The sequence below is a fragment of the Zeus faber genome (assembly GCF_960531495.2).
Source record: "Zeus faber genome assembly, chromosome: 1".
NCBI lineage: Eukaryota > Metazoa > Chordata > Actinopteri > Zeiformes > Zeidae > Zeus > Zeus faber.
In genome coordinates, this window is record NC_137193.1 from 48,993,319 (window position 1) to 49,018,184 (window position 24,866).

Sequence of the window (24,866 nt, forward strand, 5' to 3'; positions counted from 1 at the left end):
CTCATGTGCTAAGCGTGCTTATGTAGGGTAAGTAAAGGGCTCAGAGTAGGACAATGTGAGCGGGGGCTGGGCAGCTGAGCAAACTTCAAAAGGCCTTTGTGCTCCTATGGAAAGTTTACATGTCTGCTGGAGTGGGATTCCAGCCACTTTGGAGAAGTCATTTTCTGCAACTAAAATAAAATAATAATGGGAAATTATGGGAAGTGGGAACTAAATATTTATAGCATTATGCAGGGTTTTTTAATTTTTTTAAATAAAATTACTACTACTATATCAAAGTTAAAAATCAGCATTGAATTTAAAATAGAAAAGATGGCTTCCATTTTATTTCCATATATATATATATATATATATATATATATATATATATATATATATATAAACAAACAAATAAATAAATAAATAATAATAATAAAAAAAAGTATATCATTTAATTAAACATATTTTGTTTAATATCTCAGCTAAACTGCAATTGATTAAGCTCATGCACTAATGGTACAGAAATAAATAATAACAACATTTTTATATTTCAAGGGAACATTGAACGGGGGACGGTCGCTACAACTCCTTCCCCTAATACGTCACCACCATCCAGAAAGTTAGTCCGAACCCGCGGCGATAAACTCATCTCCGTGGCGTACGACGGGCATACACCGGACGGGACGTTTATCAACCGATCAGTCGCTCTCGGGTTGTTATTGCCGTCGTCACTGAACGCGGACGGACACACACTCACACACTCTCGGCCTGTTCTCCATCACCGGCAGCAGCCACTGGGAAGCGGGTTGCCCGGGAAACGGCCGCATGGCAACAGGATCAGCACCTGGGGGGTTGTGACTGCCTCTTCTCGGTCCGCTCCCGTTTTCCACGCGTCTCCTCCTCCTCACTAGATGGTGTGCGAGCCACTGGAGAGCGTACACACTTCCCCCGAACCTGCTGGGAAAGGGAGCGCTACACCACCACCACATACCCGGGCAGACGCACCGTTTCTCACTGGGCTTCATATTTTTAAGGAGAAGGAAAGTGTTTTGTTTTGTTTTTTTTCCTTTTGAGATTTTTTTTTTTGGGGGGGGGTGGGGGGGGGGAGCGGTTGTTGGATTTGAATTTGTAGTCGTCTTCCCACCGCTGTGATGGACATAATGGTCGCGGTGCAGGATGCGTGCGTCTCCGGCCAGTGGCTCACCGCCATCATCCTCAGCCTGTGCTGCTTCCTGCCGTCCTGCCTGCCCGCGGGACAAACCGTGGACTATTCCTCCGTGGAAAGTGTGGTGAGCCGACAGGGCGACACGGCTCTGCTGAGGTAAGGGACAACAAACGCGGGCAACTTTGCTCGCTCCACCTCCCTCCCTCCGTGCGTGCATCCCTCCGCAGACAAAGATAACGACAATGAGGGCACGGTGTTGGGGATTGGGGACGCGTGTCCCCGTTGTGTTGTTTTGAGGATTATATGCGAGATAAACACGCCACACACACACTTGGTTTGCCCTCCATCTTCCCTCTGAAAGCGGGGATCGCGAGCCTTACAACAACAACAACAACAACAGCAACAACAACACCAGCGCGCCTAACGTAGCTCAACGCCACTAACGGCGACTTCAACTGAAAAGTTTTGATTTCCATTTTTTTTTTTAAGTGCCAATAAAATAAACGATGCGTTGAAACACCCGCGCAGCTTTTGTGAATCGTCACCAACGTGACGTGGCACAAACACGCCGTGGTCGAGCGTTTTCCCCTCGGAAACGTCCGTCCCGCGGCCGCCCGCGCGGCCGGGGCTCTGCTCTCCCGGGGACGGACGCCTCGCAGCAGCCTGTAGTTCGGCCACCAACGTCGACTAAGCCAAAGTTTCGTGAGGGGTAAGAAAAAATAAAATAAAAAACACATCTAACGTAAGTTTTATTCCGTGCGCTATTATTTCGGCGGTGTTTGTTGTTGTTGTTTTTCTTTCGCCCGCCCCCCCACACAGACTCCACATCACTGCGGGGCTGATCCTGCTCACGCCTTCGTCACGACGGCTGGAATTTGCATAGGCTTCGTCATCCCGCCCCTATAGGACCTAACCCTCAGGGTATCAAACATAAGTGGAGGCCCGCCGAGGTGCCCAACCCGCCCCCTTCCTAGGATCTTTGGTGGAAATATGTAAAAAATAGACGTGTGTTGTCATTTGAATATTCACATTCCGTTATCATCGATATGCGTGCGGTTGCCATAGTAGCTACAGTTGAATCAGTTCAATTACAGTTTTGTTGAGGATGTACCACAAGATATTGGAATCAGTTGGAGTCAGTCTTGTTGGTCAAATGATAAAACAATGTAACAATACAAAATGAAACACATATAGTCGTAGCTCTTCTAGGATCTAACGCAAGCGCGTCAAACGTAAGGCCCTGGGGCAGGATTGGGGCCCGCCGGGGCATCCAATCTGGCCACGCGGGATGATTTGGGGAAAAATGTCATCATCAAAATGTTCACGTTCGGTTATTATCTATGTGCGTGTGATTGGTAGAGGTACAGCTGAATCAGGAGCAGTTTAGTTCAGGACGATAATATGTTACAGTCACTCTAGTTTGAGTGGAATTTGGAAAATGAAACATTTTGTAGTTGTAGTTCATACAGTAGGTAGCTCAGGGTTATAAAACATAAGGCCCGTGGGCTGGATTGGGGCCATCTGAGGGGTCCAATCTGGACTTTATCTACCCAATGTTATTCATTAAATGAAACAAAATAAAGAGAAGAAATGTGAGAGTAGGTTGCTTGATTCCAACTTTATTAACCTGAAAGAGCATTTAAGTGGGCTGACTTTAAAACCCCTGATCTAAATGGTCATAACCATGGCTAATGCTGGTCCTTATATTGTGTTGATTTATTATCATTTCAACAACACACACACATATGGAACAATAAAAAAAGTTTTACAAAAATAGTCTGAGGAGCACTTTCCAAGAGATTTGCAAACTTTATTTTCAGAGCTCTCTCACTACATGTAATCACATCAAATATTCACATAATACCATGGAATGTTTTTCCTGCAAAAAAAATAAAAATCCCAACATTTTGGATTACAATAAATAGCATAGAAACGGCAAAATCTCAAGAGACTTTGGGGGGGAAAAAAACCTCACAATTATATGAGCGGATGATGTAGAAGTTCTGGGTGTGTGATCACGGATTTGACAGATTTTGTTCAGTTGTCAAGAAAACCATCCCCTTATAGTTCTGAGCAAGAGGGGCTGAGGGTAGATGCCTGGCCTATTTGAATATGAATCCACTGGCTGCGAACTGAGAAGTACTGGGTGCTGACCCAAATACAGAGCAGATCTTTCTCTCCCAACTTCCATTTGGCATTTCTGCTTGTCTGTCGTGATGGCCTTTTATGTTCCAAAGGGTGAAGGGTCAACATTTTCTGGTTTGGTTTCCTGTCGTGGCCTGAGGACACCTCCGAATTTCTATATTCCGTTAAGTGTAGTATCGTCGGGGGTCTCCAGAAATGTAACGTGCTCAGCGCAGAATCACCTTAGCAACAGCCGCGAGGAGCCCACTATTTTTACCATATTTCCTCCGTGCCTGAGGGCCCTCCCCATCAGATCGACTCATGCTTCCTGCGGTCTCCCCGGAGAGGGACTCTAATTCTCTGGTGTCAATCTGGGTTGGCTATGATCAGCAGGAGGAGCTGTGGCTCATTCTGGACGGTTCATTGGGCCAGAGATTATTCTCGCGCTATAAATCAGCTCAACAAACGACAGTGTTGCCTTCGCTCACCCAAATCAGGCTCCACTCCTCTCACCCAGGTCAATGCCTCTAAAATGCATGGAGGTATTCATATCCATCATTATTGCGTGAAGCTCAATGGGTTAATGGGTTACAGTATTTGCCATTTCTGTTTCATGTTTTTACATGAGGAACATTGCTGTCTTTTTGGAAATTGTAAATTGTAAAGCCAGAGATGATATTGTACTATCATCTCTGGCTTACATATTCTCACATTTGCATGCATATATCTCTTGCATGTTAAGCCTCCACATTAACTCCTTTTCCATCAAACCATAATGCATCTTGGTTAACATAGGTACTTTCAAGTTTTAAAAAACAGGCATAAGAACACAAAAAAATGTTTTCTTCAGAAGCTGCAACCATAAAACTGTTAGTTTTGTGAGAGGCTATATTGTCAACCTCCCCTTGACGATTAAAGGCATTTCTTTTTACTATACCCCTCCAAAGCCAGTTGCAGGGAGAAAATGTGAGAATTTTGAAATAGTGACAACCCAGAAGTACGCAATTAGTCACTGCCTCTGGATTATGGAATAGCTCCCGAGAGGCACGTCCATTCTGTCATGTGCTCATTACTTTCCACCCCCCTCCATCACCACCACCTTTTCAATTCTTAATGCTGCAGGACTGGGCTCAATGTGTTCCTCCCGATGCCATATTATGTTGGACAGAGGGTCCTCATAAATTAAAAGAGATATATTCAGAGTTTGGCTTGTGTTTTGGCCATTTTTGGGAGGTTTTGGAAGGACAGGCATCGAGTAGGCAAGGCTTGGTGCAATGGTTTGTCTGTTAATCAGTTGAAAATATGCGATAAGGTGAGATAAAACAGGATACAATTGAGGATTAATCCCGGGATATAAACTGCCTCCTGTCCTGTCCCATAATGTACACATATCGCACATATGACATGCGTAGAGAAATTAGGTTTTATTTTAGACGCCGCTTAGTCATCATCTGGCTTTGTCACACAGCCATCACGTCTGGGTAAAACCACACAGTTCTCTAGCATTTCTATAGCTGAATATCAAATTCACCATGATTGATTAATACATTTTAGCCTACATTCACGAATGCATGCGAAGAAATGCATTGTTAATTGGATTGAAGTCAGAGCGATCTTTTTTCCAAACAAAGTATGTTTTCGTTGTAGATTTTTTTTTTTTTACTCTGTTTTATTTAATTGAATGAAACAAAAAAAACCCTGTGTGTAACCGTGCGTGATGGGGACACTTTCTCCTTCACGCCCCCCCACCCCAGGAAGAAAATGTGAGCATTTTGAATTAGCGACAAACCCAGTGAAACCCTGTGATTGAAGGGTTGTTTTTAACAGGGTTCCTATTGGGAAGGGTGCAGTGGCTACAGTGTATTACTGGCTACAGTAGGGTTAGGGGTTATGGCCTTACCCTCAGCCGTTCTCCCAGGAGGTCTTCGTCCACCACTATTCACAAATGAGTCATGGTTTATCTTTCCATTCCAAGATATCTTTCCTCGCTGCCAGTTCAGAAGCCTTTGAGCGGCTTAGTGGACTGCGTTTTGGCATTTCCAACAGCTCCATGCAGCACCTCTAGCTTCTTCTCCATCACGTACCATGGCGTGATGTCATTTGACTCAGACGGCTAATCTGTGACTCCACGGTAAATGACTCATCTGTCTCTGAATGTGAAGAGACAAGCCCGATGAGCAGACGTTTCCCTTCGCTGTCGAGAAACACAAGGTATCAGTAGCGGCCTCTTCCACATGGATAAACATCTGTAATCAACGGTGCAGTCAACTGAAATTCCTGCCTTGGTAGAGGGAAATCTGAGGCGCAGGGCTGGGTTTGCAATTGGAGTGTTTATTGCTTATTGTGGTCATGGGTATCTTTCTCTTTCGTTTTTTTTTGTAGTTTTACACTTAATACTACTAAAGTAGGAAAATGCATTAAAGGTTTTGCAGTACATGCCAAGAATAAGATGATTCAAGCGTATTTTTGTTATTCGGTTTGACAGTCAGCCCCGAAGCTGAAAAATAAGAGCCCCACTGGAGGCCTTATTCTCAATAATGGTGTAAAATTGACCTGTCACTACTCTCAAAGTCTGGGTTAGGGTTAGGGCAACATCGTTGCCTGATGTCAAGAGACCGATTGATGAAAATCTTTTCTGGCTGGATGCAATTTGAATTTGCGCTGTTTTCCACATTCATCGAGTCCATAAAACATGTAATGTATCATTTTAAGAAATGTGTTGTTATTATGGCCCCCCGAAAGGTCTTGACATTTACCATAAGCAGTTGTGCAAGAGACAACAACAAGCAGCTTAAATGCCTCGGCGTCCCCACCTCTGCACAGATTCCAGCCAAGACAAGAATAGGGGAATAATAACAGGATTGAAACTCCCGGGGAGACAATTTAAAGGATGAATTTTGCACTTTATCTCCAGGACACAGAGCATAAGAGATTCATGGCTGACAAACATCCTCTTCATATTCTGCATTTCAGCATGTTTTTAATTAGCCCACATCCAGTTTGCAGTAGAAGGTGCAGACTCTGCTATGGAAGAACTCGCTTGAAAAAGGATGGGAACTATCGGCTCTTCCCAAGCCATATGACAGCTGCTGTATAGGAACGGTCTATTTAGATGTGAATTAAAGGAAAAGCGGGTATACCCTGCATGACACATCTGGGGTACAGCGGAATTTGTGGCTGCTAATTAAATGCCAAGTTGGCTCGCATGTTATTCTGACAATGAGTTCAATGCGGTCAATGCTGGTGTCAACAACGGTAACAATGGTTATGATGTGAACAGGTGCTAATTATGTTGTGTGTCTTATAATCAAGAGATTTGCATTTCATTTGAATCTTTTTGACCCTGGTCTTAAATTTCTATGCTTGCACCATATTGTAAAAAATAAACCTAACAATAAACAAACAACAAAATAAACAATAAAAATTGGGAATATACAATAACCTTATGAAACCCACACTTAATATAAACCCAAAGATGAACATAAATCTATAAAGTAAATCTAAAAAATGAACAAGAAATATGAAAGCATTTGCAATAAATTATTAACTAACTACTTAGATGTAGCAGACACACTAACTACTAGCTACTAGCTACTTCAGCCTAGGACATATTGTGTGTAATCACCGGGTGCGTTGCATTGACATTTCACTGCATATATGTATGAAAGTATTACAGTATGTATATGTGTGTCACGAATAAACATCTTGAATCTCTAATCTTGAACTATTATTATTATTATTATAATTATAATTATTATTATTATTATTATTATTATTATGCTCTATCTGGGGATCAGTTAATTTTTTTTCGGACATTTGTTGGTTTAAGGTATGGGAACCCTGTTTCAGAGTCCAGTGTTTTAATTGTTTTAGGTATAGTAACCCTGGGTCAGAGTCTGTATTTTTTTTTATAGTAACCCTATGTCAGAGTCATTTTTTTTTTCCTGTTTGTTCTCGGCTTGGTGGGTGGGGGGTGTGAGGGGGTAGGCTTCGGCCTCAGTTTGGTGTTGGCGTTATGTGGTGTGGGGATGGTGTGGTTTGAGCAGCCACACCTGACCCGGATATCTAGGTAATTGGGGACCCAGGATCAGAGTGGCTGCATACCTGTTGCTCACTGGTTGGTCTAACAAGCAACAGGTTAAAACCTCCATCTCCACACACACCAAAGGGAGAGGAGCCCTGTCATGACCTGTGTCCATCTACTCCGGGGCTTTTTCTATCGAGCCCCCTCTCCACAATGAACTTGTGTTTTTTCTACAACCCCGTCTTCTGTGTCTCTGTGCCGGTTGGTCCCTGAACAGGCCACTTGGGTTGCACTCGGTTGGCGAAACTGCCACAGTTATTTATCTTATTTCTAAGGGTCTAGTAGGCATATGATTCATATTTTCCAATACTAATGATAGCATTGTGCTGACAAAGTGACTAAAGAGCAGTGCCAAACATGGCCTCCATGCCAGCTATCTTCATGGAGGTAAACCAACCTTTTGTCAACTGTCTCTAGTCTCCTCTTCTGACAGTTACCACTGAGGGGTACGGTCCAAACACTCCTACTGCTACATCCTATTTATGGTACGGTACAAACCCAGCTACTCTAATGTCCTATTTTGGGTATGGTACAAACCCCGCTACTTCTATGTCCTATTTGGGGTACGGTTCAAACCCCACTACTTCTATGGCCTGCTGTACGGTCCGCATCTGGCTACTGCTATTTCCTATATGGGGTATGGTATATACCCCGCAACTGTTACATCCTATTTGGGGTACGCTACTGCTTCCGCCTGTGGTACGGTCCAAACCCCGCTACTGCTAGTACTATTTGGGGTACGGTCCAAACCCCGCTACTGCTACGTCCTATTTGGGGTATGGTCCAAACCCTGCTATTGCTACGTCCAGTAGTAGCTGGGTAGCTGGGTTTGTCCAAACCCTGGTACTGCTATATCCTATTTGGGGTACGGTACAAACCCCGCTGCTGTTACGTCCTATTTGGGGTACGGTACAAACCCTGCTACTAATACGGCCTGGGGAACGGTCCGCACCCTGCTACTGCAAGGTTCTATTTGGGGTACGGTCAAAACCCTGCTACTGCTACGTCCTATTTGGGGTACGGTCCAAACCCCTCTACTGCTACGGCCTGGGGTACGGCCTGCACCCCGCTACTGTGAGGTTCTATTTGGGGTACGGTCCAAACCCCGCTACTGCTATGTCCTACTTGGGGTACAGTCCAAACCCCGCTTCTGCTATGTCCTCTTTGGGGTACGGTACAAACCCTTCTATTCTATGATACATATACCCAACGTCTTCTTTTGATGGAAGCTGTGAGTGCCCTAATCTTCTCCAGAAGATTATTTGACAAGTTGCGCAGATTCTCTTTGAGGAATCCAAATAACCAAGCTTTCGGCCTAACAGAGCCAATTTCAACATAAATGTGACTGGTTCGACAGAGGACAGAGTTGAATGACAACAAAATGACACATTTGTCCATCATGTCATTAGAATATTTTATCTGAAAAACAATGCACACCTTTCAGGCTGGAGCTTCAAAAGCTTTGTTTCCCATCAGTCCAGAAGGTAATTCGTTACTCGCTGGATAAATGACAAGCTTATTATCAGCCCGGCCATTAGGTCTAAGTGCACTTATCTTTTTTCAAAACACAATCATTGTTTGGAAGATTATTATTTATTATTTTATCTTTTACTATATACTCCATGCTCTACAGTTACCTCTTTTACTTATATTTGAAGTTACTTATGCTGCGAACCGTTTCCAAATAGTACACACAGTCAAAATTCATCAGTCAAGTCCATACATTGTTCTTTTTTAACATAATAAAGTGTTTCTACCTCTAATATATTTAAATTAGCTACAAATTGATTAAGTGCACCGGTGAATTAAGGCATGGAATGAAAATGCTTTTTCGATGTAAAGCCCTGAAAAGAAATAGATGCGTTACTGGGTTTTGAAAACCCTCCTGCTAATATGCTAATCACTTTTAATTAAAGAAAATATGAAAGATTGTTTGGAGTAAAAAAAAAAAGCTTATATTCAATCCCAGCTGCAATTATTCCACAATCGTTTATAAAAGGACTACTATGTTAATTTAAGGAAAAGCCATAAATTACTTGACAAATAACTTGTTAAATAGAGCAGAGACAATAGACTGAGATTGTTTCATATTGAAGTCGTTGCTTTTGTTTAAATATCGCTGTAATGGATTAGTGAGGGATGACTCTTGAGCGATTAACGAGTTGTACCCGTTCGCTATGAACGATTCATTCATAGCGAATAGAGGTGTCACGATTCTCCAAATCGATGATTAAATTTGACTTTCAATTTAACTTTTTTTTTCAGCACTGACGGCTTTGCCATTGTTAGACTATCGAGTCTTGTTTTGCAAAGTAAAATACTTGTCTCTCAATATGTAACTTTTATTTGAATAATAATTATAAATAATAACACAAATATGAGAATATTTAAACAACAAACCTAAACAGTTAAGAGCTTTCGTAAAACTAGACTTTAGAATAATAAACAATAAGTTACTTATTACAGTACTTTTAAGTTACCCACCGAAATAAATGCAGAAAAACATGCTATTTTTTCCAGAAGTAAAAGACAAATTACTACCTGCAGCTCAGCAGCTCCAACCAGAGCGATCTTTTCTCCAAACAAAGCATTCAAAAACTCTAGCTGTATGATTGGGAACCTCTGCACTAGAGGACATTCCCTCGATGATGGTTGGGTTTATTTCCCACTTTCATCGTGACATCTGTGGAATTACTGGACATTCTTGTCAAAGGCGCACTCTCCCTTATACACACTGTAAAACGCCGGAGGAGAGGAAAATGCGCCATGCGTCTCCGTTGACGCGACTTGGCACACAGTTACCGGGAATATTCCTCTCCCTCCCTCCCTCCCTTCGTGCGTTCACTGTGCAACGAACTGGATGAACTTATATTGAACTTTATTGTTATTTTTTTTGTAATATTCAAATTCCATTCGAATTTCATTCCTGCAGCCCTAGCGCCAGATGGGCGGTACAGCGTGGGTTAGGGGACCCTCTGGAGCCGACCGCAGCTCTCCAAATCCCGAAACCAAATTTCATGAAAGTCGGTTCGGAGCCGGGCGAGCCGCAGTCGACACCTCCCAGTGCACACCGCATTTGTTTACAGATCTTGACTGCACCAATATGGCGACCATGTCAGACAATATTACCCAGAAAAAGTACGTGGAGAATTGCGAACCGAAATGGAACGCTCGTTTTTCTTCTTGGAATCGGAATCACGGCACCCCTAATGGCGAACACATCTTTACACTCTTGATTTGCATAGAAAAGAGCCGAGACACGTGGTTGAAGGATGCTGAGGATTTGATTAATGTGAAAAAAAGGTGAAGGAATTTGGCACAAGTCATATTAAATGTAAACAATGTACACTCTGCATATCACCAGAATATATGGTTTTCACAGAATTAAATCATTCTTGTGAGAATTCTATTCACAACTCAGAGCCGAACAGACTCTTCTGACGCTCGTTACACCGAGTGAATCAAACAAACGAAGAGTTGGAAAATGCAATAAGTATTTTTTACCGAGTCACTCGTAAGGAGCTCAGTCTCAAAAAAGAGCCAAGCTTTTCGTCACTAAAATGGAGGGAGACTTTGTTTCTATGTCAAATATGTTTATTTTATAAATCTTCAGTGATAGGATGTGCAGAAGGCTCGGAAAGAAAGAGTTAAGCGATCCAAGACTCCAAGACTTAAAATACTTGTTGTGAATGGTTTTGTGGCCATTTTTGGCAGACATATTTACGAACACTGATACGGTAGCATTTGATTTGTGGGCTTTTATCACAGCAGACTAATTGATTCCTGAAAGGGCTTCAAGGAGATTCTTTAATCAATCACACGGCCGCTGCTGTTTCATGGAGATAGTTGCTCCACTCTGATGAAACATGTAAGCTTATCTCTGCCTTAAAATTAAAATCCTTGTCTTGAGGATTTTGAGTCTGGGTGTTTATGAAACCCATATAGAGATATAGAGTGCTGAAAAAATATTAACAGTACATCACAACATTTGTCTTTGTGCATTGATGATATAGTATATATACTATAATGTCTGCTTACACTGTATATTCCAAACCACATTTAAAGAATACAACTGAGGTTCAGCACATTCAGCTGTATGGAAACGTGCACTATGATATGACCATATCTTAATATTGAATAATTTTGTCATTATACCACACCACTTGAAGACAACACACAATAATATTGAATCACTCAGACATTTAATACAGGATTACATATTTTGTTAATTACATTTCAGTCTGTCTACAGAGAAAAACAATCTGCTTATGCAAGCTTATAATAATATTTAAGATATAGTAATTATAATAATACTAATTATAATAATAATATTTTTTATATAATGTAAAATACATGCAAATCTTTAACATCAAAAGATTGTAGTTAATGTTTGAATATGGCCAAGATAATCCAAAGGTTTACTGTAGTGTGTAGTATTTACGGAACAGACTTGGCAGAAATGGAATATAATATTCATAAGTATGTTTTAATTAGTGTATAATTGAATGAAAATTAGAATTGTTGTGTTGTGTTACCTGAGGAAGAGCCGTTTTTATCTACATAGGGAGCCTGTACGCGTCACGGAGGCCGCCATGTTGCACCGGCATGTTTCCTCTACAGTAACCCAGAACGGACAAACCAAACACTGGCTCTAGAGAAGGCCTTTCATGGTTTTCACGAGTTTCGTGGCCAAACTGTAACCTCAGCGCTAGATGCCACTAAATTCTACACATTTAAGACCATAGTAGAGAATGAATGCTATGAATGAATATCTCATTTCACCTCAATATGAGGTCATGGCTTCAGACTAGGAAAGGACTGTGTGGCGGTCCAGGGGGGCGTGTCCAAGCAGCCGCTGCAGACAGGCGGTGCAGGCGGTGCCATCCCGGGGCCGCTCAGCTGCTGTGGATCGGGCGAATCAACGGAGGGACTCCGCTGATTCTTCCGATCCCAAAACCAGGAAATTATATATGTTTTGTTGTCCCCGCAGTGAGGATTGGCGTGCTTGCGGGGCATGTTTGACCGGGGTAGTGATCCCGCCGGACACGACACGGCGGGAGCTCACTAAAGAGCCAAGCGCACAGAATATTTTCGTATTGGCCTGCGAGCCAATGAATTAACATTTTGGCCCACGAGCCACCTTTTTGTTTAAAAAGACTACGAATAAATACACGCCAACCGCCACTGTTTCGCCTCCGCCTGCCTCTTCTTCCTCATTCCCTGGCCCTGTTCCAGAACACACCTCCACAGACTGATAGCTGATTAATTCCCATCTAAATCGGTTGATTTTAGTAATAGTATGCTATGCTACTGAAAATGTCTGCCCATCTACTGCCATGAACTCCATTACTTTGCTAATCACAACTATAACAACTATTATTTTACAAGTTATAGACTTTGCTTTTGCATGGCATTGCCAGGCGTCTTCTTTGGACTTTCAAGTGATTGCTTTACAGACTCTGACTTTTGTTTGGAAAGTCATTGTGGCTCGACTGGTTGACAAACTTACTTCCTCCACACAAAATCTCTGTTCTGCCTAAGTTGCAAATTGTTGTTTGGTTGTCTTTTAGCAACTCTATTATGACGCTCCTTTAAGTATGAGCTAGCTCCTTGAGGAATTACTTTTAGGAAAACAAGCTTCCTGGTGGCAAAATTCAGTCGGACCAATACAAATTGTGCGTTTAAAACCTCAAATTGTTGTTACCATTCATCCTTAGCTCAATCAAACTGTGATGGCTTCTGGTTTATGCACTATAAGCATGCATGTTCGGCTCGGCCTACCATGTAGAAATAAACATTTTTTACCTATTACATTTGTCAGGATTTTTCTTTTTACACAGCAATAATCTGGGGTGCAATGTTTGATAATTTGGCAAATTGCTAACTTTACGAATGCCAAAAAACGATGCTGCACCTAATGAGAGATGTTCAAAACACAACAACAATATAGCTACAATACTCAACAATATAGCCACCAATATAGTCACTGATGTGTCTATAAGTGTGGCTGTGTTGAACCATATTGTGGCTGTATTGGATATACAGTATATTTATGTGTGGAGGGATTGGTAGATTGGTTTTCTCAAGTTAATGTTCAAATCAACGTATTTATTTCCACCCAGATATACTAATATGATAAAATAAATGTTTGTAAGAATTCAACTTTCCAAGGGAACTACTTTAGATATCCTACTAATGGATATACTAGATACATTATATACAACCTTATTTGTAGAAAGAGTAGATGTCATGTCCACTGTTTGACCCTAGTCTGTTATTACTGCATGTGAAATATATATCGGTAGCTTGAGCCTTAAATCGCCAAAAACACGGCAAAAAGGCTGAAATACAGGTACCTGGAATTTGAGCTCCTATTTATGTCATCCTCCTCTTCTTCTATTTCACTGTCTCCCCTTGTCCATGGGTGTGAAGAATGAGGGTTTGTGTTTCGCCATGAGCCAGAGGAGCTTGGAACTTTCCTTCCATATGGATGGACACGAGATCGGCTTAAGACTTTCAGAGTTGATTGGCTTTTTGTGCCGCCCCTCGCCCAAGCTGCAGTCGTTATCAACAGTCATCGCAAAATAACCCCCTACAGAGTGATACAAAACCTGATCACCCCGTTGGGGTTTATTTTGCGAGAATAACTGGCTGGCTGTACGTTATCTTGCTTATTTCCTGGCTACTCACAAAAAAAAGAATACATTGCGATACAGAAGAATACAGACGAATAAGAACATATGCTTCAGTCACTGAAAATTCCAAGAATGTATGTAGAATGTATGCAACATTTTCATGATGGTTGGGTGACATTGAAACATGATCAGTAGCCTTTGGAAGACAATTTAAATCTCGTCTTGACACAATAAACTGGCGGATGGGACCTTTTGGATGAATATAAAACCAAGAAGAGTATGGCTTATATTAGGGTACTGCCACTTTCACACTCTTTCTCGCTCCTTCTCACTTTCTCACCTCCTTTGCTCCCCGTCACTTGTAAACTCCCTCTCTCACCGCAAACTCTCTCTCAGCTAAGCAATTTGAATTAAAAAGTGCTTTACTCCAGGTCTGCACAGTCATTTCTGGGGTCAAAGAAAAGCTGAGGGAATGAAAAAAACTTGTTTTTATCCTAAAATGTTATTTTAAGTAAGCTGAATTATGCAATGGAATTTCTTAACGTCGTTATCTATCTTACTAGTAAAACATTGTGTTCTTATCATTTTAATGGCTTCCAGACTATGGAACAGCAGAGTGATATGGGAAATACTTGATGTTCGACCAAAAGCTATTCTATAATAAAAGTAATATAATACTATGATAATGAATTAATAATACTAATGGTATAATAATAATAACAATAACAATAATAATACTCATATGTCATATTACTTTGAAGAGTGTAAATTTGAACAAATCGCTTAATACCACAGAAACATTGCTTCATTTAGTAGGTAGTTGATTTCGAAGCTAGTTGCATTGGGTGGTACAACAGAAGCCGTTACTATTTGCTGTGACTAAATATTATACTAAAAAAAAAACCTATTCAGCTGTTCAAGTTTGCTTATTTCTATACTATATACTATAGCAGTATGTATTGAGTGTGCATTTTGCAGGATGCCGTAACAAATTACTACTGGAGTTGAGTTGACAAATTCCACAAAAGAAAAGTTCACAGATAATAAAGAGTAAAAGGCGATGGAAAAATTCCATACCTTTGTTTTTATCTGGGTCAGAAGTTGCAGTGACACTAAAAATAACTTGTCTGGTGCATAGAGATTTACAAAAAGCCTCATTTGTGAGCATGACTCATCAGCAGGGTTTTTGTTTGTATTTATATACACGCATCTGATGGCAGAACTCTCCTTGTTCTCTTGTTTCACTGAAGCCGAGCCTAATTAATTGTATTACTCAGAGACGTCCCTTATTCGAAAATGACACCTCAACAACGTAAGTTAATTTTCTCTCTGAGATTCATAACTCTACTCACTTTTTTTCCTACTTTGCACAGATGGCATAGAACGCTTTAAATAGCGTTTAGTTATCCACTTAACAATGCTGCATCTGGTGTTACTGATGTAGATTTCTGTATCAGTCCCTTTAGTGCATGAGCGCACTGTAATATAAAATTGATGCACACCTCACAGATGATTTGTTCGTAGAGAACAAATCTTGACTCTGGCACGAGTAACTTGTTTTTTCCGTTTTCAAATTGCTAACTGCAGTGAGACACAAAGGCATTTACTGCCTCCGCATTCACTGAGTCTGAATCTCGATTCACTGACTCTCGGCTCTCGATTCATAGGCTCTCGACTCTCGATTTACCGACTCTCAATTCACTCTCAGCTCTTAAATCACTGACTCTCGGCTCTCAATTCACTGACTCACCATTCAATGACTCTCGATTCACTGACTCTTGGCTCTCCATACACTGAACCTTGGCTCTCCATTCAGTGACTCTTGATTCACTGAGTCTGAATCTCGATTCACTGACTCTCAGCTCTCAATTCACTGACTATCGGCTCTCGATTCCTTGACTCTTGGCTCTCGATTTACTCACTCTCGGCTCTCGATTTACTGACTCTCGATTCACTGACTGTTGGCTCTCGATTTACTGACTCTCGATTCACTGACTCTCAGCTCTTGATTCACTGACTCTCGATTCACTGACTGTTGGCTCTCGTTTCACTGACTCTCGATTCACCGGCTCTCGATTCACCGACTCTAGATTCACTGATTCTCGAGTCACTAACTCTCAACTCTCAATTTGCGGACTAAAAGAGCCATGAGTCACGAGTCACACATGCACCTGACGTTCTGCGGGGTGCCAATGAGCTCCTTGAGTTTTGATTCAGTAAGGGGGCAAGCGCGAGAGAGAGAGTGAGTGAATCTTCAAACCTAAAACAACGACTGAGGATAAATGAATGTGTGGAAAACAGGTGAAGACATTTGGCATAATTGATATTGAATGTGACTGATTTCCGCTTTGCATTCCACCAAAATAAATAATTGTGTGAGAATTCCATTCGCAACACAGAGACTCCTCTGACTGTTGTTTATCGTTCACTGAATCTCCAAAAAGAGCCAAACTTTTCATCATTATAAATAAATAAATCACCAAACATCATTCAAGTCGCTTCATTTGAAATTCGTCTCTCCCATTGATGGCACCTGAACGTTGCAATCCCCTTTGTTAAAGCAGGGTTAAAATAAGGGCATATGTAAATAATTTATCCTGATTGCGGCGGAACATGAATCTCTTTAACGGAGGAAGTGGAAGTGTCGCTGTGAGGAGCTGGAGCCCCTGTAGTCTCATCCGAAGTCTCCCAAGCTTTGTCTGAACTAAAACCATTGCATGCAAATTGGCCAAATCAGTGCTAATGTTCGGCAGTGTATTTATCAACTGATCTCTGAGACAGCCAGTCATTAGGATTCTAATTTTAGATCTTTGGAGGGGTTTGCAATTCATAATTGGGCTTTGATCTCCACTGTCTTCATGTTTTTGCCCATATTTGCTCAATTTTAGGGCTGTGCCTGATGCGGAATTTTGTCAGTCCAATCGCAGATATGTTGCCGCCGAGGGAGGCCGCAGAGAGAGAGCAGTTGGGGCGCATTTAGCGCACCTGTCTCCTTCACCGATGGTGCGCACGCTCGCGATGGGCTGCCTGCGATTGGCGCCAAAATAGTGTTTTTGATTGTGTTTTTATTTTAGATGTAGGTGGGTTTATTTTACATGTCCTTATGGAATACACTCTATATAGATATGTTTATAACATATAGATATGTTCATATATATATTTATATATAAATATGTTTCTTAATAATTATTATATGTTGTATGTAAATATGTTGTATGTAGATTTGGAGCTGTCACAAAAGTAATTTCCCCCTGGGATTATTTAAGCATTTCTGATTCTGATTCTGATTCTGAATGAAAAATGTGCGTTTGGAGCGAAACCTTGCGTAACGGGGACACTTTCTCACTCCCCAATCACCCTCTCTCCGTGAGTTATGCATAGAAAATAATCTTAACGAGTCTACGAGTCGTGCCCCATTCCTCCGTGCCCAGTCCCCACACTGTTTTTAGTTGTTTTATTTGGAGGACCGCGTCTTGTGAATTAAATAATGTTGAAGTTGAACTATTTTGCTGGAGACCCCAATGGAACCTCTTGACTGGCCCCTGTGCTCCCCAGACCCCATGTTGAGAACCGCTGCCAAAATAATCATAGAAATGGATGCAAAAGGTAATGTCACACTATTGGAAACATATCACTCCATGAATCTGGCTGATATACATTGCAAAAACATAAGGATCTTGTGGAAAACCCCTGCGTGGAGTTTCAGAAAACAAGTAACACCGTCCCAGTATGAAGAGAACATTAAATGTTCTCTTTATTCCATTCATGAGAAATTTTCTCATGCGCCCCGGGGCCTCTCTTGCAAAGAGCAACCTTGTCCCTCCAGTGGCCTATGCATTTATTTAGAGGAGAAGAGTGAGGAGTTAGGAACGGAGCTGTGATCCAAGAAATCCCTTTTTGGAAAAGTATGGTTGCTTGATGGCCATTTTGGCTGGATGATTCCTCGATATTTGAATTAACTTGAATTTGAAAGATAAAGTTCACATTACCATATTTATCGCAGTTTAGATTAAAATTTAGAAATTATATTTATTAAGATTTATGGGCATGTGGATGAATTTAAATACTGTATATAGGCACCCAACTTTTTAAAATTGATTTTAGCAACAGATTTAGCATCATTTTGTAGTTTGTTTTTTGGTTTTCTATCTATCTATCTATCTATCTATCTATCTATCTATCTATCTGTCTGTCTGTCTGTCTGTCTGTCTGTCTGTCTGTCTGTCTGTCTGTCTGTCTGTCTGTCTGTCTGTCTGTCTGTCTGTCTGTCTGTCTGTCTGTCTGTCTGTCTGTCCGTCCGTCCGTCCGTCCGTCCGTCCGTCCGTCCGTCCGTCCGTCCGTCCGTCCGTCTGTCTGTCTGTCTGTCTAACAAATACACAAATTATCTTTCTGTTAGTTTAGTTAAGCAGTTGAAAACCATACATCACTGTCTACCCACCACTTTAACGTTGGCATGTTTTACAACAAATGACACTGAGCTGCAAAATAACAATAAGTAGGTTGCTTGGTTGTTTGCTTGCTTGGCAGGATCGACAGCCCTGCTACAGCCAAAAATAAAGAAATAGGATAGGATCCTGTTCCTTGACGGACACTATTTGCATCTATCATCTTTAAACTCCATTACACCGTGGCTCCCGAAAGCTTAAAAAACCCTGAGCCGGGCTTATTGTGAAACCCAACTCCATTTCTGTTTCTTGGGATTCCCAGTGAAAGGAGGGATTACGGCTACGAGCTAATTAGCATTCAGCCCCAGCGGCTGCAAAAGTAATGGATCTGTATCGTAGATAGTGTTGCGTCTGTGGTTATCACCTCCTTTTCCACATAGATTAAATTTGTTGATCATTTTTTATTTTAGACTTAGAAATAACAATAGATACAAAACATAGGAAACAGCCATTCAATATAAAAAGCAAAAAAAAACAAAAACAATCAATAATTTTTTTCACAAATAAATAAATAATCAAGAAATAGTGTCTGAAAATTAGCAGTAAAGTTAACTAGACGATGGAAAAATGTGAAAATATACAATTAACCTAACAATTAACAGTAAACTGAAGAATAAAGCAATATGAAATAAACATAATGATAAACAGTAACATTTATTTGTGGTACTTTTTTGCGTTTATATTTAATAATTAAAAACGCAAAAAAGTAACCACAAACAAAAAAGAAGATAGGTACATTTTCCATGTACAATAAACCTTAAAAAAGTTAACAATAAAGTAAACCTAAAAACAAACCAGAAAAATGAATCAGTGCAAATGTGGTAATGTACAATAAACCTAGTGATAAACATGAAATCTAAACCCAAAAACTAACAAAACACAATAAAGAAAACTGTGTAATATGCAATCTAAACACTACCTTGTTTTCTTCTGGCCCTATTCTATATACTCTTAATCTAATTCAGACTTTTGAAATTATATATCCAGTGTGTGTGTGTGTGTGTGTATATAAGTATATATATATATATATATATATATATATATATATATATATATATATATATATACACACATAAATACACACATAAATACACACACACACACACACACACACATACAGTATATGTCTTTAGGGGCACAGCAGCCCACCAGACTGTGAGTCATGTGTGCCGCTGGTGCTCCCACTCCATCCTCACTTTCCAAACTGTTAATCCTAAATATCTCCACCAGCGAAATGGGATTCAAACTATTGTCTCCCCCTCACCGAGAAAACCTCAAGCCTCAGCCTGTCTTTGATTCCGACACAATCCCCCCGCACGCCTTCCTTCCTCCCCTCCCTCTCCCCTTCTCTCCACACTGTGTGAGAGCTACTTTCATTTTGGAACAGTCAGAAAACCCTCCTCTTGCTGGGGCAAATGCTAACGGCTGAAATATTTTCAAAGATTGGACCAAAAAAAAAAAAAGAAGAAGGAGCTAAAAAGCCTTGGTCTTTGTTGTCCTGGCTTTCCGAACACCATTCTCAAGGTTCAGAGCTAAACTCTGGCACTGGGTTTAGGAGGATTTTCACCGGTTGCCTCTCTTCTAGGGTGGTAATGGGACGTGTTTTCTCCTTGTTTTGGAGCCAGGTTAATCTTAGCATAATATAAATTGATAACATATATGAGCTGGCTCGTTCAGCTAGTTACCATGTCATTGGGTTATTCAAATTTCCCAATTAATGAAGAAAAAATCGTATTATATTTTCCAAGGCAAGTTTTGTGTTAGAAATTGTTCCCTTAAATAAAGCACACTGGACTCACTAGGCCAGGGGTTGGGAACCTTTTGATGACGGTATATGGTGCGCAGACAATTTTGAGCTCAAATTTTTCATCACAATTAACAAGTAATAAATAATTATTCTAAGTCATTTTAAAGTAAAACAGATAAGAGAAATTACAACTTTGAAAATAAAATTCAAAATATAAATGTGGCGGACAAAGGGGCATAGTCAAGCACCGGCTGCGGGCCACAGAAAGACTCCAGGGCGCCTTTTACTCTGCATCCTGCCCCTCCCGGGTCTCTGCTCAGGCACCACTTGTGCGACTGTCTGCCCACAGGTAAGAGTTTAGGGAGGGAGAAGGAGTCTTTCTGGCCATTTTGTGCCGCCATGGCGAGAATTTTATTGTTCGTTGCAATATGCAGCACACGGGCCACAATTACATATATCACTGAGGATTATTATAATAATTTTGGATCATAATGATCCTCTTGGGCGCAGGAGGAATGGCGTTCCACTGCTGGGCTGCTTACGAGCCCGTGCGCCGATCCCCTCTGTAAGACAGACAAACATTAAGAAAACTCCCTGCCTCCAGTCGGACCAATCAGCTGAACACAAGTGGACAGAAATGGAAAAAACTTCAATATGTATGTGACAAATAATCTCTTGAACTTGAACTTGAACCTGAAGACCAGCTGATTCTTAAAACTTGGAACGAGCTTCCCGTCACATACCACACAACGCAGCATGTGAGTATTGCCGTATTGACCATGTTTGGCTCTACATACGCATGTGAGCAGTCTTTCTGGCATCTGAGAAACATTCAGAGCAACCTACGCACACGTTGAACTGGTGGAAGCCTCCGCGCCTGCATGAAGCTTAACCTCACTACGTATGAAGCAGACTACAAGGCCATCAGCAAAACCATGCAGCACCAGAACTTGCATTTATGGTAAAAAGTATTTCTTTTATTATTGGTTAGCTACACTATAACAACAATATTACTGAGAAGAATAAAGAGAAATGTATTATATATAGCGCTTTTTTAAGGACTCAGATGTGTTATACGTTAAAAATGTATGCCTTACTTAAAAAATGCACGCATTAAGTTGCATTCAATTTTATTAAATATTCTAATGCTCACAAGGAAATACATTTAGAAATATTTGGCTTTTATGGGTCTCCCATAAAAAAGTTCCCGACCCCTACACTAGGCTGTATCCAATCTATGAAACACCCAGCGTGATGTGACTACAGGGCCGTGATAGGGCCGCGGACCAGAGGTTTCCCACCCACAAAGACCAGCTGTTAGCATGTCCAGCTGAAGGTGAAATTGTCCTTTTAATTACCTGTTCCCCAGGAACAAGCTCAAGTATTTTCCACATCAGATGTTCCACCTGCTGATTCCTGACAGGTCGATGTAGATGCTGAAAGGAGATGAAGGTTAGAGCTGCTATGGCTGCTATGGCTTAGTCAACATGACGACGTACAGGGGATTTTTTATTAATATTAATATTTCTTTATTTCCATATTTATTTTTCTTTCTTATTACTTATTTTGTATTTAATACAATTATAATTATAACAAATAAATAAATAATTTATTTATTATTTATTTATTTATTTTTATTTGTCGTTTTATTGTTATTATTTATTTGTATTAACTTTTTCCAAGTGTTGTTGTAGGCTAGAAGTAGGCCTGTTGTTTGGGAGCAAATGGATGTTACCATACCATTTGTCAAAATATTTAAACAGATATTATTTGAGTTGAAATGCTTTTTCTCTAGAGCACAATATTGATAACTAAAAACAGCATTTTTTTGGAGCAGTTTAATGCCGAATTTATAATAAATGAACTACAACAACATTTGGTTTTGGCTGTGATGCTTCACCAGCACTGATAGATTTAATCTTGTTTTGAATGCTTTAAAGCGAACATGGCGCCGAGACGACTCCTTACCTGGTCTTTGTGAACAACAGGGATGGCAACGTTGCATAAAAGAAAAATTCATGGCCTGAGACAAGATGATATCTAGGTTCATCTCGGAGGGAAAACGGAGCCTAGAATTTGAGATGGGACACTTGAACTTCCCAGGGACGCCATAAAGATAAGGAACAGAAATGAAAGAGGTTTGCTTGGAGTGAATCTGAAAAGAGCTGAAAAGGCATTTCAAGGTCTTTATCCTTCTTGTGACTCAATGATTATGCTGCAAAGCTGAAAGGAAAACAAGTTATAATGTTCAACTTTTTATGAATGATATAAAGAAAAAATGCTGAAATCTCAAAGTGGAACCTCTAATTGATTGATACAATAGCTGTTTTTTTCCCACCGCTGCCCTGTAAAGATACTATTTTTGACTGCAACTGAAAATGTTTTAAAAATACATCTTATAAGAGTGGAATTTGAATTTTAAAATAAAAATTACATTCTAATAAGATATATATTTAAAAAAAACTCTAGTCAAAATAGTATGTTTCAATCCATTGTCAGTAGTTTGTGATACTACTGAAATATAAAATTTGTTAAAATAGTAAATAGAAATTCTCGTTATCGTTATTCGTTATATTCCTTCATAACCTTAACGACAGATCACCAACAGGATTAGTATTTAGACTTAGAGATGTAGACTTGAAGACTAAGACTTGGAGACGTAGACTTAGACACGTAGGCTTAGAGGCGTAGACTTACAGATTTTGACTTAGAGACTTGGAGACGTAGACTTAGAGAAGTAGACTTGGAGTCTTAGACCTGGTGAAGTAGACTTGGAGATGTAGACTTTGAGACTTGGAGACGTAGACTTGGAGACGTAAACTTGGAGACTTGGAGACGTAGACTCTGAGACGTAGACTTGGAGACGTAGACTTGGAGACGTAGACTTAGAGACGTTGACTTGGAGACTTAGACTTGGAGCCGTAGACTTGTAGACTTGTATGTGTTGATCTGGAGAGGTAGACTTGGAGGCGTAGACTTGGAGACTTGCAAACATAGATTTGAAGATGTAGACCTGGAGACGTAGACTTGGAGACTTGGAGACTTGGAGAAGTAGACTTCAAGACTTAGACTCGGAGATGTAGACTTAGACACGTAGACTTAGGGGCGTAGACTTACAGACTTAGACTTAGAGACTTAGACTTGGAGAAGTCGACTTGGAGACGTAGAATTGGAGACTTGGAGAAGTAGACTTGGAGACTTAGACTTGGAGAGGTAGACTTAGACACGTAGACTTAGAGGCGTAAACTTACAGACTTAGACTTAGAGACTTAGACTTGGTGAAGTCGACTTGGTGACATAGACCTGGAGACGTAGACTTGGAGACGTAGACTTGAAGACCTGCAGACGTAGACTTGGGGACTTGCAGACGTTGACTTGGAGACGTAGACCTGGAGAAAGTAGACTTGGAGACGTAGACTTGGAGACGTAGATTTGCAGATGTAGACTTGGAGAGACCGGGAGAGGAAGACTTGGAAACGTAGACTTGGAGAATTGCAGACGTAGATTTGGAGACGTAGACCTGGAGACGTAGACTTGGGGACTTAGCAGTAAATACTAAGTACTTAGCAGTATTTATTGTTACACTAATGTCTCTGTCCCAATGTAGCTTGAATGTTATTCTCCCTTGTAAGTCGCTTTGGATAAAAGCGTCTGCTAAATGACAAAATGTAAATGTAAATGTGAAGACATAGACTTGGAGCTGTAGACTTGGAGACGTAGACTTGGAGACGTAGACTTGAAGACTAAGACTTGTAGACGTAGACTTGGAGGCATAGACTTGGAGACTTATGCTGCTTCACTCATGCACTGCAACCCTGAAATTATCCGGACATTACCTGGAGGAGCTGTATGTGTGAATCATTTGGACCGGACATTACCCGGACCTTACCCAGCCAGCACTCGAGTACAAAGTCGGCATAATGTCTGATTGAGAGGTATGTGTGAACACAGCAGGTAATTGTCCGGAGCATTCACAGTGAGCGAGTGGGTGTGTCACGTGTAGATGACGTCTCTATCATGGGCCAGTTTACTTTTGTGTGGATCTTTGTGCACGGAGTGTAGCTGCTTCGTACTCCTTTCTGCTTTCCTTTATATTCATTTCCACTCTTTTGTTTATGTAACGTCCAAATACATTGAGTATCAACGCCAAAAACACAAGTTGGTAGCCTCGTCTGCCATCTTGGGTGTGCTGAAAAACTCTGCAGCGTCATGTGTCATTGCGTCGCATCCTGCCTCCTGCACACTCTACCCAGGCTCAGCTCCTCGTCTAAATCAAACGGATTATTTCCAGGTAGTGTAAATGCATCTGACACGGACAGTCTCCAGTTGTGAGCTACATGTGTGATTATACGGATATTCTCTGGAGTGCATGTGTGAAAACAGCTTTAGACTTGGAGACGTTTAGTTGGAGACGTAGACTTGGAGACTTAAACTTGGAGACTTAAACTTGGAGACTTAAATTTGGAGACTTAAATTTGGAGACTTTAACTTGGAGACTTTAACTTGGAGACTTAGACTTGGAGACTTAGACTTGCAGACTTAGACTTGGAGAGGTAGGCTTGGAGACTTAGAGGCTCAGGGCGAATTCACAAAATAGATTGCATGGCCTTTGTGGTTGCTAAACTGGTGTAAACAGAAAAAGCAAGCATCTAATTCACAAAGCAACGCAAACAGTGAAATGCACTGC

The 24,866-nt window shown here is 40.8% G+C and overlaps 1 protein-coding gene across 1 annotated transcript in view; it reads left to right on the top strand.

The window, feature by feature from the left end:
• Window positions 1–1,130: 1,130 nt before the first annotated feature.
• Window positions 1,131–24,866, top strand: part of negr1 (neuronal growth regulator 1) — a gene marked incomplete at both ends in the record, with an annotated part of 188,173 nt that continues 164,437 nt past the window's right edge. The window contains one exon of the mRNA XM_080005177.1: window positions 1,131–1,300. Within this exon, the coding sequence (XP_079861303.1) occupies window positions 1,131–1,300 (170 nt within the window). The remainder of the gene's footprint in view (window positions 1,301–24,866) is intronic.